The 27953-nt window shown below is 40.8% G+C and overlaps 1 protein-coding gene across 1 annotated transcript; it reads right to left on the bottom strand.

The window, feature by feature from the left end:
* Positions 1 to 172: 172 nt before the first annotated feature.
* On the bottom strand, positions 173 to 26286 carry elk4 (ETS transcription factor ELK4). Its single transcript, XM_030729664.1, is given in 7 exon segments — positions 173 to 3849; positions 3851 to 3930; positions 4024 to 4143; positions 8556 to 8795; positions 13033 to 13809; positions 16366 to 16580; positions 26091 to 26286. Coding segments are annotated over 6 exon segments (1560 nt in total). The 5' UTR covers positions 16573 to 16580; positions 26091 to 26286; the 3' UTR covers positions 173 to 3713.
* Between the last annotated feature and the right edge of the window lie 1667 nt (positions 26287 to 27953).

The following is a 27953-nucleotide window of genomic DNA, read 5'->3' as shown; positions in this document are numbered from 1 at the left end:
GGGTGACACTCCTAGGGTGGAGAGTTCACAGTCACACTCCAACATCTTGGAAATCATCACCGAATGATGTATTTGCATCATGCTGTCGATGCTTGATGATCAACAAACAGCTCAACAGATCGGTGTATCAGTGTGAGTTTGTGGACATTAAAAGACACAGGGTGTAAGATGCAGTCAGATCTTTTATTATTGGTCTCACCTAACTCTTCTGATATAAACACGTCCTCACACATCAATACGCCACTTAAGACAAGCAGCTTGTAAACATTTGAAAAAGCATTAAACAGTTGGAGAACTGGACATAAAGCAAGGGGCTCATTTCTTTTAAAACAAGGTTTTACACTTGAAGAAAAAGTGGAGGAAAAGAAAAATCAGGATACAAAAAAATATGTCAATGAGTTAAAGGCCAAGAGGAAACTTTAAATGGAGTTGAGGTCACTTTCCAGCTATTTTATAGTTTCTTTTTTTCTATTAAAGTTACTGCAAAAATATGCAATATAGCTTACCAATTCCATTGGGCTCTAGTATAAATTCTTATAAATAAATATTAAGTGCCTAATTACAAATTATTGTAAATTTATTTGATACACTGTAAAAGATTAAACTCGTTTGCCATAGAAAATACCAAGTGCATAACTGTATCCTCCCTTTGGGAAAATAGACGTTTGTCAGTAAGCAAACACGTCAGAGAGCATCTCTGAGGCATAGAAAAGTGACAGAATCCAATACTACAGGAACCCCGAAGATTTAAGTGCAAACGTTTCATCACAACATCTGCATTTACAATAATCAACACTATTATCAAAACACATAACATACAAAATGCAGATTTAGATTTCTCCCTATAAGGCTTCGATTCCCCCCCAACAAAGAGCAAGCGTCACCACGGGGCTGCCGCTCCCCCCAAATCCACAAGAGGAAACACATGCACAGAGAGAACATTAAAATCAGGAAACCCAAAATAGGAGACATCTAACTACTTGGCCATTACAAAAATAGAAATCAATCTTAAAATTCTATTTGTGTTACAGGAAAATAAAAAGGAGATTACAGAAAAAAAAAAAAAAAGCTTAAACAGGTCTTCTATATATATATTCATATACTTTCTGAGTAGAACATTTAGAAGCAGGCTGGAAACAGACATGGCTGCCAACTTTAAAACACGGCCTGATTAAATTTTACATGCTGTGCATGTTGCTGTCCGTATGTACAATAAAGCATCCAGAAGGGCACCGCGGCACATTTGAGCTGCAGTGTGCTTGTGCATCGTACATCCCTGGTGAAGTTTTACTCAGAACTTCTGGGGTTTGGTCTAAGATATGGCATAAAAACAAAGAGGAGAGCTGTCACATACTGCTCCATCACTTTAACTCCATCCATATTGGGAGAAACCTGTGGTAAGGCACCGTATATCACTTTGATGGACTACGGGGCTGAGGGGGGAGATGTCTGGTTGTTAAGTAGAAATGAACATTAAGTTTCCCCCCTCCCCTACATCCATTCCTGGATTGGAAAGTGACACTGTGGTAAACACACACACGCTTTCATGTGTTTTATCTAAGTATCATGTAAACACATGTGATGTACATTTTCCATGTTTAGCATAGAAAGGTGGGATTTACCTCTTCAGTCTGTGTCTCAGACGTATGGCTTTAAAATCTGTTGCAAAAAAGGTGCAAACCTCTCATGGCAGATCATCCATTAGAGGTTTCTAATGGGGAAGAAACCTTTCTACAGATGAGCCAAAACATGATGACCACTCAGATGAAGAAAGAATAATCTAACAATTGTGTGTGTCAGGATCTTGGGTGTATTTAAAAGGTACAGTACCAGTCAAACATTTGGACACAACTGGTATTGTAAGTGAACAGTACATTCTCAGAGTCTACATGCTAAATATTGGAGAAACAAGTAGATACGTCTTACAATCCCCAGCTAGAACACCTCTATGAAACACCAAGGCTGGTTGGGGGGTAGTAACCTATGAACCCGCTAATGGCTGGTATAATAATAATAATAATAATGGTATAATCCACAGCACAGCAGGTCAGAGCTGTGGCACATGAAGGTTCATCAGCATATTAGGCAGGGGTGACCATAGATGCTTTGGCTCATCACTGCATGTTCAGATGACTGAAGCCATCCAGGGGCTCAAGGCCAGGATGGCAGGATGGAGTCTAACCAACAGCACTGATACTCCAAGCAACAAGTCACCAAAGCCTGAAACAAAGGTGAACCTGTAAAACCAGCTGAAACGCAGTTTCATGGGAAAAGATTTTCTCTGCTTTTAGCTCCCACTGAAATGAAAGAAAATACTGGCTCAGAGTAACTTCAGCTCACAGAACAACATGTTATACATGTTTGTCATTTTTACTCTATTTTTGGCATGTTAATCAAATGATGACTGCTAGAGAATCAGTGGAGACCACAGCCTCCATGACATCACCAATTGGTTTTGGACTTCACATTTTGGGGCTTCAATGTTAGGAAACTAACTACAGAAGCTAAAATTGTCTGTTCCAGGCTGTATCCATACATTTTAATGCTGTAAAGTTTGGCATTTTTACATGGCTCGCTTTTGGAGTCAGCCTCAAGTGACACCCAGAGGAACTGCAGTTTTTGGCACCTCCACACTTGATTTTTCAACCCTTGATTTTGCCAATTAGTGGAGACTTCATTACATCACCTCTCACATAACCACATCCGATAATGATGCACTTGTGTTCACACATTTGCCCTTTCATCCACAGTAAATTAAGTTATAACATGAATCACTGAGCTTTAGCAGCGTCCACTAGAATAGCAGAGTAACTGCAGTAGCAATGGAGTCCTTTGTTTAGCCAAATCTTACAAACTGATCCATAAGATCTCATCTTTTCTCTTACATAGTTTGAGACACTTAAAATAAGAGCCTTTAACGTGATATCTGAATTACAGAAAGTTACCAACACTACTGCAGAGTTCAGGTATATAATGAAGTAAGAATTCATCGTTGCTTGGAGAATCGATGCACAGAAAAGAGTTATGGCTTCGCTTTCTTTCATTCCCACGTGAAAGCTTTTACCAACCAGAGGCAGAACAGGCTATGCTGGCTTTCAGACCTACTGGAGACACACTGTACACTAGAACTGATACACTGAGGCAAAGTTCAGCTTGGATTATGGCCACATGTCACAATAAGACAGAGCAGCTGAGGCAAGGCTTGACATTTAAATTCAGATAGAGGAGCTGCAGGTAAACATGCAGGTTGAAGTAAAACCTATAAACAAGAGGAAAAGTTAAGGACTGAGCACAAAAACAAAATCACTGTCAGCAGGCCAGGTGAAACCTGTCGTGTTTGGCAAGAACACTTTAGCACAAGAGAAGAAGATACTCTATAAAAGGAAAGATTCAGCTGCTCCGTGTGTCCAGGTATGAAGCAGACTGTGGCTGCTGAGGGTTCAGTCCACATGCAGATCTACTTCCATAAAGGAAAAAGGTTAAAAAAAAAAATTTTTCCCCCCTTTCAACCTTTGTGACTCAAGTGACCCAGAAAAACCAGACCCCATGTTAAGTGTGTTATTATTAGGATAATGGTGATAATGACCATGGACGAGTACAGCAAAGCAGTCAAAGCAGGCCTGCCGACACTTCTCCACACACCTGAGTGTAGTGTGAATCCTGCGGCAGAGAACGTCAAAGCACCAGAGCAAAGTGAAATAAACACTCAGCTCTCACATCATTGTCCTGGATGTGGGAGGAGAAGGTGGAGCAGGAGTGGGAGAAGGGTGGGTGTCTGGCTTTCTGGGTACAAATGTGTTGGTGCTGAGGGCAGGAGGATAGGCCCTACTCTTATGTTTTCTGAGGGTCTGGTGAAATGGGGCCAGGTGTGTTGGTCCCATCCACGTTGTGCACTGGGATCTGGAACTGGGGGGTGACAACTGACGGAAACTGCAAGAGATTGTAAAAGATTGTGTTAGATGCACTGACAGATACAGAGAGATTGAATGAAAACAGAGAGGAGCAATATTATTATGGACTGACTTGGAACAGGTGGCCTCCCTGGCGTCGTGTGGCTGGGCTGAGTGGAGCAACTGGGCTGAGTGTGCTCCAGAAGTGGATGTTCGAGAGAAGTGGGCTGGGAGTCAGCAGAAGAGTTGGAGTCTGAGGAAGACAAACGAAGACCCATACTCAAACTAGACTGTCCATATTGGTGTAAATACAACAAAAATTACTATACATAAATGGCAAAGATATTTCTGTATTAGATTAAAATAAACATTCAGTTCTGACTTTCTGCTACACAGAGATGTCAGGTCATTTGCATAGCCCAGACAGTTTACTTCTAGTCTAACTGCTAGGCTCAAAATGCTTTAATTTGATTTCAGTGTTGACAGGAAGCAGCAGCACCATATAACGTCTATTCTACGATGAACCCTGAGATTGCAATCTTAACACACTGGCAGACCTCATCAAGGCCTGGGAAGTATGGTGCTAAGGTGCTGCAGCACCCCCTGGTGGATCAGAGTGGATCTGCACAGCCACAACTGCTTAAGAGAGATAAAACTTTAATGATCCCACGACGGGGAAATTTGTGCATTACAGCAGCTCAATACAGAGAAAAAATGAAAAGAATGAGTAAGAACAAATAACTAAACTAAAAACTAAAATTCAATAGAATAAAATAAAATAGCAACTATACACATATACATAAGCACTATATACATAAATATATATATCAGTGTCAATACCCACATTTACATATACACACATATACACACACGTCAAAACACTATATAAAGATATCAAAATATTATATACATTAAACGAATGAATTCACATATAATAATCTGATAATGCGTGACGAAATTTTTTATCAGCGTGAATCCCAAATAAAAACACTCACTATTAGGGAAGATATTTTTTTCATGCTCTGCCACCATAGAGTTAGTGTCAAAGCACTTTCAGCTGTTATTAACTGTTGGATTATCATCTGATGGGCTACTGTCACCTGTGAATACTAACTTTTACAATGGTTGTAGTAGTAGTAGATGTGCAGTAAATCTGGCTTTCAGCCAACCTGTCAACAACAGATGCATCGGAGTGTGTGAGTTAGTAAGATAGTGCTTAAAAGCACAGAATCAAGTGCTGTATGAATGTGTGTATATGAATGGGTAAACGTGGCTTGGAGTAAAAGTTGTTTTAAGTGCTCAATGAGAGTAGAAAAGGACTATATTGCTAGTACCAGCCCATCACACTAAAAGAGAATCCTTGCAGATGTAGTAGTTTATTTGATAGTACTTACTTAGATAAAATCTTGCATTTTGACACATGTACCCATTAAAAGACAATACACAGAACGCACAATAATAAATAACAAACTGAGACAAGTCCCATGTTGTGTGAGGTTAAATATAGGTTGGAGTTAATGAGTCGAAATTTCAAGTTTTCTCAAAATTTTGAGAAAATAACTTCATATTTCAAGTTACATATCGCAAAATTTTAAGTTAATAACTCGAAATTTCAAGTTAGCTCAGCCAATCAGGAAGCTCTGTGAAGGTACCGTATTTTCTGGACTATAAGTCGCACTTTTTTTCATAGTTTGGCCGGGGGTGCGGCCTGTACTCCGGATCAACTTATATGTGACATTTATAACACATTAACCAAGATACTCAGACACTTGACATCTCCGTGAACTGCAGCTTTAAGGCAGTCTTGCGTAACCTGTGGGAGCAGTGGATGATGGATGGAGAGCACAGCTTCACGGCAACCAGAAGAATGCGCCACCCAACTTTCCTGAAAGTCATTGGATGGATCAACAAAGCATGGGCTTCAGTGGCAACCGAAACCATCCTGTCGGGACTCAGAAAGGCCAGAATAATTGGAACTGCAACTGACGACAAGTCTGACGAAAGCAACGCAGAAGAGGAAGCGGCGCTTTGTCTACGTACGGAGTGCGGAGTTGTTTAGAAGTGACACTGAGGATGAAGAATTCAGTGGATTGATGGTTTGGTAAACTTGTTAGCATGTTCTTTATACTATGGTTATCTGAAATACTGTTAATGTTACGTTAACATACCAGACACGTACTCAGTTCGTAGTCTATGCGTCATGTAGCTGAATGTGTTACGTTAGCATACCGTAGGCGTAACCCTGTTCAGCCTGTTCTTTAATCCATTATAATTTTAAATTGACTTTCAAGATGAAATGTCTGTTCTCGGTCCAGAGGCAGAGCCCCAGATTGCCACGTGACATTGAAGAGCTGCGTCAACTAAGACAGCCCTACAACATCCAGAGTCACTGTGAATCTCATGCACCACAGGGGCCCTACTACCAAGGAGTTATTTAACTATTTCAGTGAACTCACCCCCAGCGATGGGCACTTCCACCACTTCCACTGTCCAACTACATCCTCAGATGTAGTCAGCAGTGCCCCACCTGCACTATACACTGTGAGTAGAGCACCACTCAACCCACCTAAGCTGCCTGACAGTTGGCCAGAATTGTTTCAAGGCTGTCTGAAAGTCCTTTTCCATGGCCTAACCGAACTTGTTCCACACCAGAAAAAATTCACAGCCCACTTGTTACCTCTCACCAAAGACAACACCAGACTGGAACAGAGTCCAGCCCCTCTCCAAGAGGCTGACTGGCTCCAGAGCCCAGGCCATAGGTTGAGACAAGCCCAACTGTATCTAGCCAGTAGCCCTCTACTTTGCACACTAGCTCAGGGTCCATCCCCACCAGAGAGGTGACATTCCATGTCCCAATAGTTGGCCTCAATAGCCAGGGCCTCCACCTGACACAGTGCATCCTACCCCTACGGCACCTCCTGCGGGTGGAGGGCCTACAGGAGGGCAGGCCAATGTCTCCTCTTTGGGCTGCACAGGCTGGGCCCCAAGGGCTAAGGCCCAGCCACCAGGTTCTCTCCTTTCCCAGGCCTGGCTCCAGGTTTAAGGCCCCAGTAATCTTATCCTGGGCAGGGTAAACTGTTCCGTTGATCATCCTCTCAGAAGGGTTGTTGCTCTTTGTGTTTGCCTTGGGAGACACTACCAGGAGGCAAAAGCCCCCAGACAGCATAGCCCCTGGGACACACAAACCCCTCCACCATGATAAGGTGTTGATTCACTGAGAGGGTTATTAAATGTCCTTGTGACATTTCAAACATTGCTTTAGCTGATATTTATTGTGTATCACAAATCAGTTAAAAAAAAAAATCTGGATTTAATTTTGATCTGGCTTTACAGGAAGACAGGAAATACCAGGATGGAACACTGTGTGTTAATAATTAACTACTCAACTGAAGCCTGCTATGCTACAAGTGCAGCTTCGAGTCCATAAGAGGCAGAGAAAAGAGAAACAGAAAAAAAGAACTCATTGATAGTCTGAGCTGGATCTCATGACCAGACCTGACCAGCTGGGGAAGAGACAAGGAACCAACAACATGATTAGATCTAATAGACTGGCATTCTTTACTGCAGCCACACAATCATATGACCTATAAATAACATGACCAGGAATACAGACGCCACAACAAGGCAAGAAAGCCCCACGTCTTGTTATTCCTGCAATGCTGCTGTCCCCTGCTGGTCAGCATCACTATCTCTTGGAGCTATTTCTGTATCTAACTGCATAACTCATCAGCCTGATCAAACTGATGGTGGAGGGAATTTACTAATGTGGTTATTTGTTGGAAAAGGAGGGCTTTAAGAAGCTGGTTAAAAAGCACATCCCAAGATACAAGACACCAGGCAGAAAATATTGTGCAGGCTCTTGAGGTTAAGTTACTTTAGTTATTGCTAAAGTGTTAAACAGTCATATTATACCTTTTTTTAAAAACTTACAGGAGAAACACGAACTAAGCTACTTTTGTGCTTACATGTGACTTTGTGTCACTTGATGTTTTGCTATATTGCTACTATTGCACTATAATACTGCAGCTACTGCCTTGTTTCAGCAGAGTCACACTTCAAATTAGGAAGTGTGTCACCAATGACAGTAGCTCTCTGCAAAAGAAAGATGGGAAATGACCTTCATTTACTTACACTTAGAAATGCTGCTGCCTACAAGCGTTGATAAAATATTCAATATTTTTTCTATATGGTCAGATATTATCACCACAAATTTTCTTGAAACATTGTGGTATAATTTTGAGGTTATACCACCCACCCCCTAATTACAATAAACTGATTTGCTTACATTCTTTTCTGTTATTCTAACAGCTGAACAGTGCACTCCAACCCTTTTCATTCACCCTCAAGTACAGTATAATGGGCTATGTGACTCCCCTGCATTTAAAAATTCAGTATAAAATGTCAGAGCAGAATGACTTCAAATTTTGCTGAGTTTTGCCAACGTGACTGCTCCATCTTAACCCCTTCAGTCACTGCATACACAACTATGTACATCACTTTTTATAGTTATATATTGTACTGTAATATTCATTTTCTGCCTTCTACCTAAAAAGATTATGTAGGCAGAAGATGATTTTTTCCTCACCAAAATTCCTGTACCCCAAGGAACGGAACTAAAGAACTTTCAGATTATGTCTCAAGGAAAAGATTAGACCATGGCTTCACCTGTAGCATTGCTGGTGTGAGAGAGGCAGTAGGCAGTGAGGGGCTGCAGAGGTTCATGGGGGAAAAGTCAGAGGCAGTGACCAGCAGAGCTGGTGGGTTGATCTGCAGGATTTTGGGGGGCTTGCGTGCCTTTCCTGAGTTCTGGGTGCTGACTGTGGTGCTGCTGCTCACTGAGGATGAACTGGTTTCAGCATCCAACATGCTGGTCTCGTCTCCAGACAGGACAATGCTGGTCTCCACCTGCTGGTCACAAACAGGTTGTTTTGGTTTTTACTCTGACATATTCAAACTCCTAATATGCAGCTCTATATGACAGGCAGGACATCAAGACAAAAAAACCCCAAACAGAACTAAAACAGAAATCCATAATGACTGCGTGGGTTTGCTCATTCCATTTAACCTTTGTTTTAAAATGTTTAGTTTTGATTGTTTTTATTGGTTTCAATATTAGTTTTAATTTTAATAATATGAGGGTATATAGTTGAAAACATCACTGATTCTCCAGGATCCTAGTTTCAATAAACAAAAGCACCAAGGCCTCATAAGGCTGGCTGTCTTCACAAGTTTGATCAAACTGACAAAAACTAAAACTAACATTTCCTGTATATTTTCATTTTATTTTATGATTATACATAGGTTCAGACTAAAGTTTAGTTTTTATTTTATTTCAGTTACCCAGCACTTTTTTCCACACCTAGTTTTAGTTCTTAGTTTAGTTCTGCTCAACTACAATAACCTTGGTAAGACAGCTTTCATGGAGCGCAGCACTGAGAAGAGATTAAAGGAAGTAACTGCAGCTCTAATTTCAAGTCAGACTTTGAGAGGACACTAAACGTTATGGAGTAATCCAGTCAGTTGTTACATTTTATAGCCAGTTTTTACAGCATCACAAAAAGAAGCTGCAGAATTGTAATATACATTTTATGAACAGTGGATATAAAAAGTCTACACAGCCCTGTTCAAATGCCAGGTTTTCGTGATGTAAAAAAATGACAGCACGACAAATAATTTCACAACTTTTTCCACCTTTAATGTGACCTATAACCTGTACAATGCGATTGAAAAACAAACTGAAATCTTTAAAGGGGAAAAATATAAAATAAAAAACTTAAAATAACCTGGTTGCATAAATATGCACACCATTAAACTAATACTTTGCTGCAGCACCTTTGGTTTTTATTACAGCACTCAGTCTTTTTGGGTAGGAACCTATCAGCGCAGCACATCTTGATGTGGCAATATTTGCCCACTTTTCTTTGCAAAACCGCTCCACATCTGACAGACTGGGAGGTCATCTCCTGTGCACAGATCACCCCACAGATCAATCTTATTCTGGTGAAGCCATTGTTTTGTTGATTTAGATGTGTGCTTTGGGTCATTGCTGTGCTGAAAGATGAAGTTCCTCTTCATCTTCAGCTTTCTAACTGAAGGCCGATGGTTTTGTGCCAACACTGACTGGTATTTGGAACTGTTCATAATTCCCTCCACCCTGACTAAGGCCCTAGTTCCAGCTGAAAAAAACCCAGCCCCAAAGCATGATGCTGCCACCACCACGCTTCACTGTAGGTACGGTGTTCTTTTGGTGATGAGCAGTGTTGTTTTTGCGCCAAATATACCTTTAGGAATTATGTCCAAAAAGTTCAACCTTGGTTTCATCAGACCATAACACCTTTTCCCACATACATTTGGGAGATTTCAGATGTCTTTTTGCAAAATTAAGCCAGACTTGGATGCTTTTCTTTGTAAGATAAGGCTTCCGTCTTGCCACCCTACCCCATAGCCCAGACATATGAAGAAGATGGGAGATTGTTGTCACATGTACTGCACAGCTAGTACTTGCCAGAAATTCCTGCAGCTCCTTCAGTGATGCTGTCGGCCTCTTGGCAGCCTCCCTGACCAGTTTTCTTCTCGTCTTATCAATTTTGGACGGACGTCCTTGTTCTGCCTTCTGTAAGTTATAGGTTACACTGTATACAGTTTTTGTAAAACCACCCTAGAACTCCCTCCAGTGGTTGTTTTGTAGCATTGTTTTTGGTTACAAAAATACAGGAAGTAAACAGATTCCAGATGGTCGAATGTGGACAATGGTCAGAGGCCATTTTTCAATAAAGCAGCAAAAAATGGAAAGAGAAGTTTCTTTATTGGAGCATCGTTATCTGGCTGTCTAGCTGGCGAAAACGGGAAACTCAGAGCGAGGACAGCACAGTCCTGTTCTTGGTAATGTCACTGTTGTGCCATATTTTCTCCACTTGATGATGACGTTCTTCACCGTGTTCCATGGTATATTTAATTCCTTGGAAATTCTTTTGTAGCCTTCACCTGACTGATATCTTTGAATAATGAGATCTCTCTGATGCTCTGGAAGCTCTCTGCGGACCACAGCTTGTGCTGGAAGATGTGGCTACAAAACTGTCAGGAAAAGCCTACTAGAACAGCTGAACTTTATTTGGGGTTGATCAGAGGCACTTTAATTGGTGACAGGTGTGTGCTGACTCCAATTTAACATGAGTTTGAATGTAATTGGTTAAATCTGAACACAGCCACATCCCCAGTTATAAAAGGGTGTGCACACTTATGCAACCACATTATCCCAGTTGTTTATTTTTACTTCACCTCCCTGAAAGATTTCAGTTTGTTTTTCAATTGCATTGTACAGGTTATAGTTCACATTAAAGGTGGAAAAAGTTGTGAAATTATTTGTCTTGCTGTCATTTTTTTGCATCACGAAAACCTGGCATTTGAACAGGGGTGTGCAGACTTTTTATATCCACTGTACATTTTAAACATTGTGGTAGAGAGCTGTTGTTACTCTGAATAAGACAAGCATTTTGGTATGAAGTCCCATATTTTTAACTTAATCAGATATCCTGTATTTTAAATAAAGTTTATAGTATATGATATAAAGTACTGTGCAAAGGTCTTGAGCCACCCCTGATTTCCAAGGAGCCAGACTTTCTTGTAAGTTTTTTAAGTGGTCTTAAGCAGCAGCTCTCCAGGCTTTCTGAAGGTCTTTCAAAGTTTTTCTTTGGACATTGGCTGCTTTTTCCCTCGTTTTCTGTCCAGTCCTTGTACCTGACCATTTTCAAAGAATGTTTTATTTGTTTGTTAAGCCACTTAACACTGACCTATAAATCATTCAAGCAAGCATGGATAAACAAGTATTGCATCTACACATAACAGAAAACTTAGCATTCCCATTTCATTAATTGAATTTACAGGAAAAGGCCAAATATAACAGTTTTAGAAGCTTTCTGCACCAACAAGGTGATTCCCAAAGAGCTATTAGTCAAAAACTTGGCAAATCTTGGCAGTAGAGGACAAAAGCAGTGGCAAGCCTTAAAAACATTTACAGCAGATGAACAGTATCTGAAGGTCATGTCCTTTGGAGGAGAAAATCTAGCAAAGACCTGACACAGGACCTGAGAGATGCATCTGGCCCTTCAGTCGATCTACCGTTCACTGAAGCCTCATCAGAAATGGTCTCAGTGGAAGGGTGGCTGTCAATAAGTCATTCTTAAGGGAGGGAAACAGGGAGAAAAGGCTGAGGTATTTCAAATTACACAGTAACTGGACTGAAAATCAGCAACAGGCCTTATGGAGTGATGAACCCAAATTTGCAATTTTTGGTTCAAATCGTCCGTATATATGGAGGTCAGGAAAGAGGTACAATGATGAGCGTCTAGAGTCTCTAAAACATGGTGGAGGCTCTGACATGGTTTGGGGCTGCATTTCAGTCAGTGGTGTTGGGGATCTTGTCAAAATTTATGTAATTAAATTATTCGCAATAATTTTTAATCCATCATGCAATACCATCTCGAAAGTGTTTGATTGGCAGCTGCTTCATTTTTCAGCATGGCAATGATCCCAAACACACTACCAATGTAACAAAAACATACCTGGACAGAAAAATGCACAATGGGACACTACCAGGCATGGATTGAATTCCCCAGAGCCCGGACCTCAACATTACTGAGCAGCGTGGGATCATCTTGACAGAGAACAGAACAAAAGGCAGCAAGACCCTTTGCAGTGTCCTCTAAGAAGCCTGGAGAACTATTCTTGAGGACTACTTAAAGAAATTACAAGAAAGCTGCCTTAGAGAGTTCAGGCTATATTGAAGAAGAAAAAAGGCCATACCAAATGTTGAATATCAAACTCTTTAGAACTCTACAAACTCTTTTTTTGTCTTATATAATCTATTTTTTGTATGTTTGAACATGTTTCAATAAATTGCTGGACCTATTTTGCATTTTTCTAGCAAAATATAATGAAATGAGGGGTGGCTCAAGACTTACACCTTACTGTAGTATGATGAGGTTTCATTGTGTTTAACACTCTGCCTCCATAGACATATATGCATTAGTAGGACCAGCTTCCCCTGAGTAATATGACAGCTGCAGTGAATCATCATTCCAATGAACACAATAATGAATGCATATCTGCGTGTATATATCTGTGTGTCTGGATGTATACTTGCCTTCTCCTGTGCCTGAGAATTTGTGGGCTCCAGTGCCTGAGCGTCTGTGGTCTGAGAGGATCCGGATTCAATGTCGCTGTCAATCACCAGCTCCTGGGAGGAGTCTGGCACTAGGTTTGGGGAGGAGCTGGTTGAGGTCAGGTCTGGGAGGCTGAAGGTTGGTTCAGATGGGCGGATGTGATCGAATGAGTACATGGGCTGTGATGGCAGGGAGGAGTGTATGCTGATGTCTTCAGCCCTGTGGGAAGTAGCTTGGAGAGAATCCAGCGGGCTGTGCATGAGGCTGGCCTCTATAGAAACCTGAGGGGGCGGTGCTGGTGCTGGTTTTTGAGGGGTGTTTCCGAACTTGATGACTGAGGGCAAAGCAGTGGGCTGCTGTGTTTGAGGCATTGTCTCCTGGCTCTGTAAAGCAGCAGTGACAGCCCTCTTGTCAGTCATCTTCTCTGCTGGATTCTCTATTTTGATGGACTTAAAGAGCTGCCGTCCATTTTGCAGCGAGTTGAGCGTGAAGGACGTGTACATGCCAGAGTGAATGTAGTCATTACGGTTTGACTGCTTGGTGCTGGAGGCCAGAGATGCTGCAACCCCTCCCACCTTGGCTCTGTCACCAGATTCCCCCTCCTGTAGAATGTCGTCTCCCCTCTTCGATAGTGGAGTGGTACCCCCAGCGCCCACATCCCCGCCCTCTGTTCGAGTGACAACATCTCCTTTGAGGATGTCAGGATAGGACACAAAGCGATAGACAAACTTCTGACCGTTCACCTTCTTTATGATGTTCTAAAAAAAAACAGAAACACAGTGTGATAATTATGCAGGCACACAGTAAGAGCAGTGTGAGACTGTGATAGTATGTCTCTAGGAAAAAAATAGACAAGTCAGACCACAGAAAAGCTTTGTGCGTGGGACAGATCCGTCCTTCCTGTCTGTACCAATGTAGCAGCCACGAAAGCTGCAGCCAAACATACCAGAGCAGCCCTGCCCTGAACACCCACAGGGTCAGCTTGTGCCTCAGCCAAACTGCAAGCAGAGTGGGAGACAGACAGTGATCGCCTTCTCTTCCACATGTCACTGAGAAATGAGTTATGAAGCCCCCTCCACTCAAAATTGTGTTCAACTCTTACTGTGGATAACCACGTCTACTTTAAAGACAATCATGGTGACATATGTGCCACAAATTACTATTGAAAGTAGTTTTCCTGTGTAATTATTCTTTAATAGTTCCTTTTTGATGCAGCTGTTTGGAGGAAATGGAGTCTCCAGTTGCTGCTTCAAAACACGTGGTTATCCAACATAAGCATCATGTAATTAGTTTAAATTATGGCTTAACAATGGAACATCTGATTTCACATATATAAGGGTAGAGCATCATGTGATCAAATTCATAATCTATGTTTTGGAATGCGAGTGTAGAGGAAAAATGTGTGCCCAGTTCTTTCATGCAGTTGAAATGTTAATGGGCGTTCTTCAAAATTGGCAGGAGTGTTCTGTAAATTTGATGCAGCATTTCTTCATGTAGCTAAACACTTTGTGAATGACATGTCTGTGGGGGTCTCAGCTCTATCCAAAGGAGGATGCAAACCCAGTGCCAGAATCTTTTACAACTTTATTTTCTTTTGCTTCCTCTGAACTCAACGGGGTTTTGGAAATTCTAAAATCAAGTAAGTGAGTGCAGATCGGACAGATAAGATGGATACTTTATGGATCCCCAAGGAAATTAGGGCAGGTCCAGGTGATGCATCATAGATTAACTGTGCTATTGTCATGATGTTATTCTATTTCTAAAGCTGAACATTCATCAGTATCTAGCAAACAATGCTAGATATTATTGCACATTTAGTGGCGACTATACCTGTGAAAGCTAAAAAGACCTTGGTTGTCCTCTTAGCATTATAATGATAAACTATTGAAAAACTGCACTAAAGACAGATCATCTGAACAGATCCTACTGAAGCTTTCAGTCTGCAGTTGCTGTACCTGTGCTAATGCAATACGTTCAGCCCAAGGTGCGCCCTCTGGGACTAAATGAAGTTGACATGAATAAACTGCAGTTCTTCTAAATGCTACTTGGGCCTGGCTGGAAAAATGAAGATATCCCCTTAAAACTCCCAGTTTAAGAGGCTCAACTTTACATCATTAAAAAGCAGGTTTACACCTCAGGTTTAGAATCTATGGATACTTTATTCCTTCATAACAACTGTATAATAGGTGATTTTTTTTTTAACTTCTCATCCATTTGGATTTTATTGTGGCTTAAAGTTAGGAGCTTGGCTGCTTTGCAGTTACACAGGCTACTTCAGCGGATAGGTGCCTGCTAGGCCTCAACTCTGCTAATTGGAGTCAAAGAACTGGACCTCTTGGGAGCATTTATTAATGACATTATGTGACAAATATGTGCTGCTATGAGACAAAACCCAACCAATAAATCCGTGCTTCAGCTTACATGGGTGAAATTCAGGTATTTTATTGGTTTGTTACTTACCACTAATTAGCAGCACTGCAGATCAATTTATGGATGCAGTTTGCTAACCAAGACTGATGGCTCACATATCCAAATATGGTGAATTTTGGTTATATATAATCTGTGGTTCAGACTAAGGAAAAAAGAAGGAAACTGCCATAATTGTGTGCTCTGGCTCAAACCTTTAAAATTCTTTACCTTTTGCCTCAATTACCTATTAAAAGCTAAGTCTGTTGCACCAATCAACTTAAGTGGGGCAACCAGTAACAGATCATGTAACAGATTATTAGAAATGCACTTGGCCGATTCTGATTTTTTTTTGTAAGTACAATCTGCCAATACAGAGTCGAGCTATTTCCAGTTTTCTTCCTAAAAACTATAATTGACAGAATATACAAATAAAAACAAAATTTTCTTCAAAATTATGGAAAATTGTATTTTCACAATAACAGAAATGATTAAACCTTACAATTTTGCGGGTGCAGCAGATTTATATAACAAAACAAATATCAGTCACTTGTATGATGTTGCAGTATGTTTATAAATTCACTTGCCTCCATAATTTTCCTCATAACTATTTTGATCCTTTGCCCTTACCAAGGCTGCTGGCTTGTGGCTGGCTCTGAGCTCTGTGTAGCTTTAGCCACTTTGCCTTTGTTAGCATCTTTAAATATCCATGTTCAGCTAGGTGTAAGTGATTAAAGTGTTTGATTAGGTTTGCTATCAAATTTTTCATGGTGGTCCCCTCACAGTTTACTTTGGCAGACTGTTCACTTATAGTGAACAGCTTCATGTTAACATGTTGTTACATACACTAAGAGCATGTCAGCATGTCACTGTGCATGCGAATATTTGCCTGTGCTAGGTGTGCTTACCTTGTCATAGTAGTATCTGAGTGCCCTGCTCAGTTTGTCATAGTTCATATTGGGCTTGTTCTTGCGGGCTCCCCACAGCCGGGCCACCTCCTCAGCCTGCAGCAGTTTGAACTCCCCTTCCTCATTGGTCCAGCAGATGAGCTGCTCATTGTTTGAATCCAACAGGAGCTGAAGCAGGAACTGCCACAGGGTGACAGAATTGTCCATGTCTCTCACTGAAAAAAAAGAAAAAATAAAGAGACTGAGTCTGTCTTAAATTCAGCAGCAAGATCCCCTAGAAATGTGGTCTAATTGCTGTCCTATATTACATTTTACAACTAAGGATTTACAGGTTTTACAAGACCAGGTGCACCATCTGCTAAAAGCACTGTTCACTTGTGTGGTTCTGACATCGCTAGATGATAATGCAACCACACATTTGAATAAACTGAACACCCAGGCAAAGACTGAGGCTGTTTAGGACCACGATACTCTCATACTAAATGGAATGTCACATAGTTAATTTAAAGCCAGTTATTCAGAAATACAGAGATTCCACATAAACATAAATCATACAGAACACCAATAAACTGTGATGAAGTTACTAAATAGTCCTGCTCGTGGCCAAAACAGCTTTTTCACCTCTGGGACTGTGTTCACAAAATTCAGTCAGTCATTGTGATGAAATTCCAAGATCATTTACAGGAGTATCACATTTCCTAAAGATTTTCCCTTAATGATAAGACTCCATGCTGCTAAAAACAGAAGTTATTCACAAAGTATTTAAGCCCTGAAGAGAGCTCCTACGGTGTAAAACTGAAGTGGGGAAAATCAATGTCAGTATGTCACTCTGAAGGATGTCTCAATTCCTAAAATGCATTAGGAGGACAGCAGAGAAAGGAGACTTGCTGAAGGACCTATAATTGAGTACGCATAGGTGTATCCTTTTGAGGAAGTGTTTATATATATAATTATACAACTGTGGGCAGAGGACTCTTTCAACAACTAGCACTTTTTATTCTTATGTTCATTTTTGGTTTTTTTAAGATAATCAAACTGCCTTTTACCGTTTTGGTGTATGTGATTAAAAAAAGGTCCAGTGCACAGCAAGGCTAAGACCACTAAAGGCAGAGGCGGAATTTGGTGCAGACCAACTTTTGTCATTGATATCAACCATGCATTTAATTTACAGAGCTCAACATGGCAGGGTTATGGAGCACTTGTGACTTCTACCAGCAGCAAGTCCTAATTGGGTAGCAGGCAGCCCTTTCTAAACTGCTGCTAATGAGCCACACTTTGCTTGTAACATGCTATGCAAGGGTGTTTCCAAGTTTCACAAAGGCAATTATGCCATGTAACAATATACCATATTATATACTATAATAATGTCACTAATACCAAACACAAATAATGCATTTACCCCCCCCCCCCCCCCCCCCCAAAAAAAAAAAAAAACAATAATTCAGTTTCTCCCAGAAACTTTAAATTGTGTTTAGACCTCTGGGGATTCAGTTGTCCAAACACCCTGGGTGTGAAAGGACAAAGGACATCAATAATCTATTTTGCACTAAAATTAGCACCTGTATTCACAACAGACTGCACAAACATTTACCCACAAGGTAATCAATTTCCTTTGTGTGGCTTAAATGACCTCTTTGTCTTACAGAATTACACACAAATCATTAAAAATAAAATACCAGTACATATTTAAGAATTCCCATGTGGAGATTTATGCTTCTTAATGTGCAATAGTTCTTCTAGGCACGTCTGCACTTTGGTTTGCACTCTGCCCTTTAAGAAAAAGTGTCAAATATTTCCTGGAACAAAATACAATTTATTCTGAACCAGCAATGCCACAACTCATCATTAAAGGCGCTAAATATTAAAAAAATAATAATAATTAAAAACCAAGGCATGAGTACCTGAGATCATTGAATACAGCAGTAGTTACACTGCAACAAAACAATATGTCAAATATATTTAACTGACACCTTTAAAATGATGGATAAAAGGCAAGGATGGCTCCTTTTGTTAAAAGGTATTTCCTCGAGGAGAGGAATCGAGGATGAGCAGTTGTGGATCACAGGGATAGATCTGGGATAGGGATCAGGACAGAATCTTCAGAGTTAATTAACGCAGATCTTTTTTTTTTTTTAAGCACTAGAAAATGCAATCAGCACTAAGGAAACAAAACCAACCCCACACCATAATCTGCCCTCCACCAAACTTTACACATGGGACAATGGAGTCAGACAAGTACCGTTCCCCTGGCAACCACCAAACCCAGACTCGTCTATCAGACTGCCAGATGGAGAAGTCTCGAGCCACCCCTCATTTCTTTATATATTACATCCAAAAAGCCAGCCTATTTTGCAGTTTTTTTTAAAGTGGTCTTGAGCAATAGCACTTAATTCAAGGGATGAAACAGTGTTGGGTCTACACATAACAGGGAACTTAGCAAAGAACCAATCTGACACTTGACACTTTGTCACTAGCAGCCTGTCAAAAAAAATAACAAAAACAGAATTTACTACCATTTCTTTTGCTGACATTATCACAGTTTGACAGGCATCAAATAGTATTTTTGCTCCAATAATGCGATTTGCAAAAGAGCTATTACGGAAGGCAAATTGGGAGAAAAGGCTGAGGTGTGCCAAATGGCAAGACTTGGACTGAAAATCAGCAGCAACAGGTCTTTTGGAGTGATGAATCCAAATTTACAATTTCTGGTTCAAAACATCACCAATATGCATGGAGAGGTGGTCTGGAGAGACGTACAACAGTGGGTGTCTACAGACATCTGTAAAACACAGTGGAAGCTCTTCATGGTTTGGGGCTGCATTTCAGCCAGTGGTGTTGGGAACTTGCCAAAATTGATGGAATTATGAACACAGACAAATACTGTCAGATTTTAATCCACCATGCAGCACCATCTGAAAAGTGTGATTAGCAGTGGCCTCATTTTTCAACATAAGGATCCTAAACACATGGCCAATGCAGTAAAAGCCTACGTGGAAAGAAAATTCCCCAGAACCCAGATCTCAACATTATTGATTCAGTGCTAGACAGAATGGAACAAAATGCAACCAACATCCAAAGAAGACAGGGCTCTAGCTAGCGGTTGATGGACCAGCAATGCACCTGGCTAATGTACTGTTGCGCTGGGCTGACAATTTCACCTGCAATCGGAACAGATCACTGTCATTACAGTTTGCAAGTGGGCGTGGCCATTAGCACTAGCAATGTAATAGTTTTGATATGCTTTTGCAATCTTATGGTTACAGATTCTCTCACCACCTCTATGCAGTTGTATTTTGACTGACTGCTGTTATATTTTCCCAAAAGTCTTCAATAAACATGCAAATATTAGTGTGGATTTTACCGACCACAATAATGGTGAAAAATAAGAGTGAAAATGTATTATTGCAGCAGCCCTAGATCAAAGCTGAACTACTTTCCATGTTAATATCAAAGTTATAAATATACCAATACAGTAAATACATATAAACAAATTAGCTAGACAGAGGCATTCATTAGTAGCATTGAAAATGACATTATGAGAGTGTTCCAAAAAACACATGTTGCCTGCACGGTTGCTGAGATACTGATAGCGCGACAGAGAGAAGTGATCCCTCAGTGTCTCACTGCCTCTCGGCAGGTGGCACTACAAACTAAATCCTACAATTACATCTACCAATTTCACTGATTGGGTTTTTTGGGATTAGCCAATCATACCTAAGAAAAGTGTCATACCTAGAAGACAACCACACCCAAATAAAATTTTAGTTGTAATTTATCCAGTTTAAGGTTCAACCTCTTGGTGAGAGTTTAAGATTTTTCTGATTGACTTGATTGACAGGACGATGTGCTCTGACTTCAGCCCACAGACACAGGCGGTACACCCACACAGGTGTCCTCACTTTAACTAATTAGGACTATGGAGGAGCGTACAGAATGCTGCTGAATGCCATCTCTCTCCCCATCATATCTCAAATATTTATGAGCACCAACTTTTTTTTCTTGTTACATGCTGTTTGTGACCTTGAATTCAAGAGCACAGGCAACTGGCACACCTTACTTCAAACCAGCCAAGTCAGCCTAACTATAGTCCTCCCTGCCTGTTACCTCAGCTGGGTGCACCTCTCAAGGGTCACCTAATTATATGGTGCCCACAAGAAAAATGAGAGGTTCCTTTACTCAGCAGGGAAAAGGCTTCTCTGAAACATCAGATGGGTGAGTTCATGCTGTGAGCAACACTAGGGCAAGTCCCATAGTGAAGACAGAGGAGGAACAAATGTATACAGAGTGGGTGGACACTACACATAACCCTCAAATTACTTAAGACTATGGCTGCCCTTTGTCTTTAGGACAGCTTCAGGCTCCTTGTCCTGCTGCCTCTCTGGGCTCCTGCAGGTGTTTTTTGGTTTGTTTGTTTGTTTGTACATAACAGACTACGCAAAACTAATTCCTATGAAGGTTTGGTGTTTTTAGATTTTTTTTTTTTTTTTTTTTGGGGGGGGGGGGGGGGGGGGGGGGGGGGGGGTGTCACGATCTTATTCTGACAGCATCCTGGGTTTTGTGAAACCTACAGGAGCCCTACGGGAAATCTACAGGAAACAAGACCTTGAAATCATTTGCTTCAATGCTTCATTTAGTCCACAACTCTGTAGTGCTCTGTACTCACCATGTAAATGCGAGCATTTCACCTGCATTTGCAACTAAAAACAGACCTGCAATAGAAACGAATTTAGGAGCATCCGTGTGAATTTGTATTACAACATCAAGCCCATGTAGGCCCCAGTTTTTCCATAGAGTAGGACTGATAACACAACAGCAGAAGTGAGGGTGATGCTGTCACAGTTTAACATGGAGTCTGTCCACACACACACACACACACACACACACACACACACACACACACACACACACACACATGAAGAGCAAAGAGGCGGAGCCATTACAGAAACGGTGACCTCGGGTGGTGTGAAAGAAAACGTTTTTCTAATGTCCAAAACAGCAGCAGTTGCTCCTCTAATCATCATTAAAACCTTTACAGCCATTTGTTTTACACAGTGACAAATCTACAATAAAGCTACATAAATTACGTGAATATGCAGATGAACTGTTAACTTACTCTGATACACTGTTTAAATCAGGCAGCTCGCTGAAGGCTGTCCTGCTTTCTATGCAGTGATACCTGCAACCAGCAGGGGTGAGTCTAAAGGGGGCATGGGGTGTACCAGATCATATTATTTCAAGGATTTAGTAACATTATATATAATATAAATATATTATTATATTAATTAAATTAAATCATATTAATATTACAAAAATATAAAAATAAAAGCATTTTTGTAAGCCAGTAAAACTCTGCACAAAAGCCATGCTGCATATGTGGTCTCCTGCTCACCCACTGAGCCACCCCAGCACCCTGGACAACGAATTACTATTAACATTAATTATTAACATGTACACCATCAGAACGTCTGTTTTCTGCAGCAGGAAACGCTGCGTCAAAGCTCAGGACAAACCTCAGTTCTGAGAATGCTGATATGCTCACTTTGCTTCATTTTAGCCACCACATGCTCTTTTAATGGCTCAAGACCACAATTCACTAGCACGCACACACACACACACACACACACACTCACACACACAGTCTACCTCACCCAGGAGACAGAATAATCTCAGAACTCTACTGATTTAAGAAAGCCTTCCAAGAAGACAAAGTAAAGGCTATTTTAGTCTAGGTTATATGTATACCTTATTGACATTACTGTACTTGTGATTGATTTATTTTTGCATTTAAGGAAATGCAAAAAATTTTTTTTAAATATTTTAAATACGGCACATAAATACAATGAAAAGGTTTACTTCTTTGTTGTATGGAGTTAAATTATTAAAATATTGCGATTTATAAAATGGAAACCAACTCATCATTTACAACTCAGCTGAACAACCAAGACCATCAGGCAGAATTAATCTGGCCATCCTCATGTTCAAACAAACAGGCAACCTCTGTCAAGTGCCAAAATGTGGAGTTCCTCTAATGATCACTTTAACCTGGCTCAATCCCCATAGACTCCCATGTTAAAATGCACACATTTATAGAATTAAAACACATGTTTACAGTCTGGTACATAAAAATGTTTTCTGTCTATGGATATTTAGTGCTCGCCTACACAATGGTGGGTGACTTTTTTTTTAATTTACTTACCCATCTGGATTTTGTTAATGCTAAAAATTGACTGACTGATCTGCCAAGACAGCCAACTAATTCACATCTCTTTTGGTTCCTAAAAAAAAAACAAAAAAAAACAACATGATGGCAGCCAGAGTGCCAACATTAAAGGCCTTTACACACCAGATGCGTAAATTTCGTGCAAATGTTTCGTGCTTTAAAAATATTTTCTTTGGATTCACCCGTTCTGAATGCAGCTGTTCACGCCGACCGCGTCATTTCACAGGACAAATTTGCGGCATTTATTTTTTTGGATCAAGTCTGATTGTTCTTTCACAAGCAAACAAACAGATCTGACCAATCAGAACGCCTTATTTAGCAACATGTGCGCTCACAGTTCAAAACGCACACCAGTGTACTGGATGTGGGAACAGTAAAATCATGCCATTTTACCTCAGACACACAGCTACATGCTGCTCCGGGTCAGTCTGAAATTATTCTCTGCCAACAAGAGCTTAAACTGTCCCCTGATATCCAGAAATATGTGCGAAAGAGGCTGTGAAGCAGCTTCAACTCCGGGATCAAAAAACATCAGGACCTCATTACATCACTGATGTCGACGACTTCATTTTTTTTTTTCACAGGGCATTTTAAGAGGATGATTCATTCGCAACGGGTCCAGTGTGTATGTAGGTTACACGACAAGTTTGCATCGGAAAGATTCGGAATTTTGTCATTTTTTACTCAATGCATCCAGTGTGTAATGGCCTTAAGTCTTCAAAATGCAGACTTCAAACCAATGGGTGACATCCAGTAAGACAACCAGTGGGTGGCAACATACAACTTATAGTTTATGATCCAAACACATTTCAGCTCAGCCTTGCATGGGTCAGGTTAATCACACCATTTATCAAAGACAGGGCAATGAAATGAGAAGTATCTTTGTAGCACGTTCAGTAATATGGTGTGCTATTGGTTTAGTGTTACAAGAAATGCAATTTTTCAATATGCAATTGTGTGGCAACAAGAAATGAAGACCCAGTTCCAGTAGAGAACAATTCAATTCTGAATCTCACACCTCCAAGCTTATCTTGGCTTATCATGCTTCTCTGGCAGTTTTACTTTGCAAACCAATGACATCAGACTCTAGGCAGTGGAGCTTTTGCATGTAAGCAGAGGTGTTTTTCTAGAGTTTCCTCCAGTTCTGTAATTAGTAAGCTGGTTTTAATGTAGCAATCTAGAGATTTTACACTGACTGTATGCCAGCATTTTTTAATTATTCCATCCATCCAGGACAATGACATGATTGCTTTACTTTTTACCATTTACTAGCTCTTTTTTGGAACTGCTGACCAGCTAGCTCTGAACAGGCTCACCAGGCTGCTATTGTGGTAGTCCTTAATGTCATTCAGCTGTCTTGAGTCTTTTCTCCTGCACCTGGACTGGATCAAGCTTTACTGTTTTGGACTGAATACAATGCAGGTGCTCTGTGAATGCAATTAATCAAATGCACAAGCAGGACATAAACCTAAATGCAATGCCTTTGTCTCCATCCTCAGGATCAATTAGCTAAGCTGCAGTGTTTTGCTTTTGACTGGGTCCCACTTTTACACTGTTCATGGTCCGAATGCTGCACCACAAACGCTCTCCTGGTGGCTTTAATAGTAGTATATTATAGGATTCCCACCATGAGCACCAGCACAGGTCCATATCTGGTATGTGAGGAAATGGGAACCCTGTGGTTAACTTATTTCCACAATAAACTATATCACAACAACAGGGATTTTTCAGTGAAAATATCATCTGCTTCTCTCCTACTTTCTGTGCTCACATGTTTCTGTTGTCAGAGGTCTGTAAAGGCATGAACTATCAACACAATTTAAGATTAATGTTAACCTGCCTTTACTTCCAAACCATTTTTCACTCTGCCTCTCTTCAATGCTAAAGTCCTGATTTTACAAGAAGAAGCTGTTTGCTAAAATCCCCATTCGCATACATTGAGGTCTTGGCTGTTCTATGATTTCAGCTATATTCAGGTTACAAATCACCTCTCAGATAGACAGTTTGAAGTCACATGAGGATAAAGCTTCTTAGTGGATATACTAACAATATATAGTTGACAGGCTTTTCGATGTGTATGAAGGCCAGTTTTGAGCCAGGAAAAACCCTGCTGCCACCACAGATACCACACTGTGGTACACACTAAAGAGATGTAGTCACGTGTACATTTATGAGAATAACCTTAAATAGTTTGATGAGAAAGTTTTTTTTGTTTTGGGTTGTTTTTTTTCCTGCTAATCTATAAAAGTACACCAGCATGAATGTTAACAGGGTTTTAAAAACATTTTCTGTGATTGACCTCTTTTTGTGGTTGTTTTTTTATTTTTTAATTTTTTTTTTTTTTTTTTGGGGGGGGGGGTCACCTTTTTCCCCATTAGGACATTAGTAGATAGAAATTTATTAAAAACAAAATGCCTTTTATAGGATGGATGAATATTCTTAGACTCATTTATCAAAGTATTGCAATCAAATTATTTTAAAATGTGTTCACTTTTGTGGCTGAAGCCATCCAACATCACTCCCATCTATCTTTTGAAGTGCCGCCTCCCATATGGTGGGTGTTCTGATGAGTATGCATCATGGCTTTATTTAAAAAATATGCTGGGTCATGCTTAGAGCCCACTCTCATTAATCCACAAGTGATGTAGTTTTGGAAAAGGAGTCATAAATGTGGCCTCCTCTGTGAGACCCTCCATTTTTCCTCATGCTTACTCTTCATTTTTAAAATTAGCTCCTGTTGCAGGTTTTATGTACCTGCCATTCACAGCTCCACTCCTCATGCACACAAAAACCTGGCACTGAGATGATCCCTGCTGCTGTGTGCTGCTGGCTTTTTCATCTGCTATTCTTGTTATTTTGTCCACTCCAAGTGACAGATTCAATACGACTTGTGCTATCGTCAGTATCTGTCAACATGTGTGCATAAGCTTCTTATGGACCAGGGAATAATAAATCTGTCCTGACTCATCCAGACCTGCTGGGATGGAGACACACCAACCCACACACACACACACTCACAATCTGTCCCAAACTGTCGCGTTAAAACCGGCGATATCAGGGCAGAAATCAGGACAGTGTCAAAACTGGTGCCAGGGAAGAAGATTACCACTGAACATTATGTAACTCCTGACATTAGCAGCAAATGTTATCTGTGGAGATAACAACGTCAGCTAGGTCAGATCAGTCAAATGAAGTGTGTTATTCGTGCGCTGCAAACGCAAGGACCTGAGATACTGGTCCCCCCCCTCACAGCCAAGCACCCACACAGTTCAAAATAAAAGACCACTTGTTGATGGGTAACGTTTGGTTGGTTTAGTTACCGTCGGCACAGGCTGGAAGTTTTTTTCCCCTCGACACTAAAAAGTCTCGAGATATGGCTCAGAAGCTACAATTAGCAGGAGCGTAAACACCCGCGTACACCAACAAATCAAAGCACTGCTGTTATTTTGCTAACTCTAAGTTAGCAGTTAGCTAACCTGGCGTTAGCCTTGCCTGCTAACATTACCTCGCTCGCAGAGCCCGATGAATTTCCGAGTCGTCGAGCCGCGTCGAAATATTCCCAAAACATTTCCGGAGGTATTTCTATGCGGCCATAGCTCAGGAAACAAGTTTCAAACAGAACGGCAAGCAAATACCTGAACATCAAACAAATTAAACTGCATTTGGCGTCCACTGACGATATCCTCTGAACAGGAAACAATGTCGCGTTCAACGTTCCTCGTTACGTTTTCAATTCAGGGAACTATCCGCCTCCAACTGCTTCAGTGTGCTGATGGTATTAGATATGCTTTCATGGCAGAAACGGAGCAGCAAATGCGTTCGAGTTGCGAAGCTAATGTAAGAAAAGTCGCTTTTCTTACTAGGTAGGCGTTTAGTGCTACCAGTGTTATTACTGTAGTATATTGTTTGAAACGGCTTAAAAGTTATACCATGAAAAGGCCAGCGTTCGCACCTGCTTTTGATTACAAAATTCCTACGCTACCAAAAGCACGTTAATGCGTCATTAAACTCACGCTGAGCTCACTTCCTTTGTCGTTACATATTTATTGCAGGTGTGTCAGCGTCATTATAGTGTATTTATATATTTTGGAAGTAAACAACTATAGTATTTTACTTATTTATGATCCAAACAACTTCAGATGTGGAAATTACATATTTCCGCACTTGCACAGTACTGCTGATATCCCCAGACCAGGAATACCAGCGCAATTACACGATAAAACTGGATTGTTTCCACTGAGTTTTTACACATTTCAAAAGCATCCGTGGGCTGGTTTGGACCTTTTGGGGGGCTCTATATGATATGACTCCAAATCAAATTTGATAAGAAATCAAAACAAATGCCTTATAACTTTGAGACTGTAATATATCCTTTTGTTTCTTAGGAAATTGTGCTGCTAAGTAACACTGTAGTTCCTTTAGGTAACAAAAAAACCCTACACAAATGCACTGCCAAAAAATTAGATCTAATTACAATAAAAAGTGAGAGTTTTTGGGAGCCATGCCAGCCTTAACCCCTACATAATGTTACCCTTACTGCCTGCAGGATGCCTAGCAAAGTGTTTTCTCTCTCTCTGTCTCACTCACTCTTAGAAAGTAGCTACTTTCTTTTTAAAGCTTGTTCATACTACAAAATAAAAATGATAATAGGAAACATTTAAGCTATTTGAAGCTCTGATCTTAACTTCAAATCATTTTACAAACATAATAAGGATTTTAACACTAAAATCTATATGAAAATGACGATTTACATTGTTCAAACATAAGGATGTTCATAAGTGCACATGGCACCAGGACACACCTCCACCAGCTCATCCGGAGGGACCCCAAGGCGTGTGTCCTGGGTCTGCCCTGGGGCCTCATCCCGGTAGGACATGCCTGGAACACCTCACTGAAGAGGCGCCCTGGAGGCATCCTAGTCAGATGTCCGAACCACCTCAATTGGCTCCTTTCGATGTGGAGGAGCAGTGGCTCTACTTTGAGCCCCTCCCGAATAGCTGCACTCTTCACCCTGTGTCTAAGGGAGAGGCCAGCCACCCTTTGGAGGAAGCTCATTTTTGCCGCTTGTTTTCACGATCTTATTATTTCAGTCACTACCCAAAGCTCATGAGGTGAGGGTAGGGACGTAGATCGCCCGGTTAATCAACGGCTTCGCTTTTACGCTCAGCTCCCTCTTCAACAAGACAGACCGGTACAGCGTCCGCATCACTGCAGACGCAACCCCAATCTGTCTGTCGATCTCCTGTTCCCTTCTCCCATCACTCCTGAACAAGACCCCAAGATACTTAAACTCCTCCACCTGGGGCAGCAACTTGTTCCTGAGCTGGAGTGGGCACTCCACCCTTTTCCAGCTGAGGACCATGGCCTC

The sequence above is a fragment of the Archocentrus centrarchus genome, chromosome 5, assembly GCF_007364275.1.
Source record: "Archocentrus centrarchus isolate MPI-CPG fArcCen1 chromosome 5, fArcCen1, whole genome shotgun sequence".
Taxonomy (NCBI): domain Eukaryota; kingdom Metazoa; phylum Chordata; class Actinopteri; order Cichliformes; family Cichlidae; genus Archocentrus; species Archocentrus centrarchus.
Note: the sequence above shows the minus strand (reverse complement) of the source record. Positions and strands in the feature narration are given on the sequence as shown.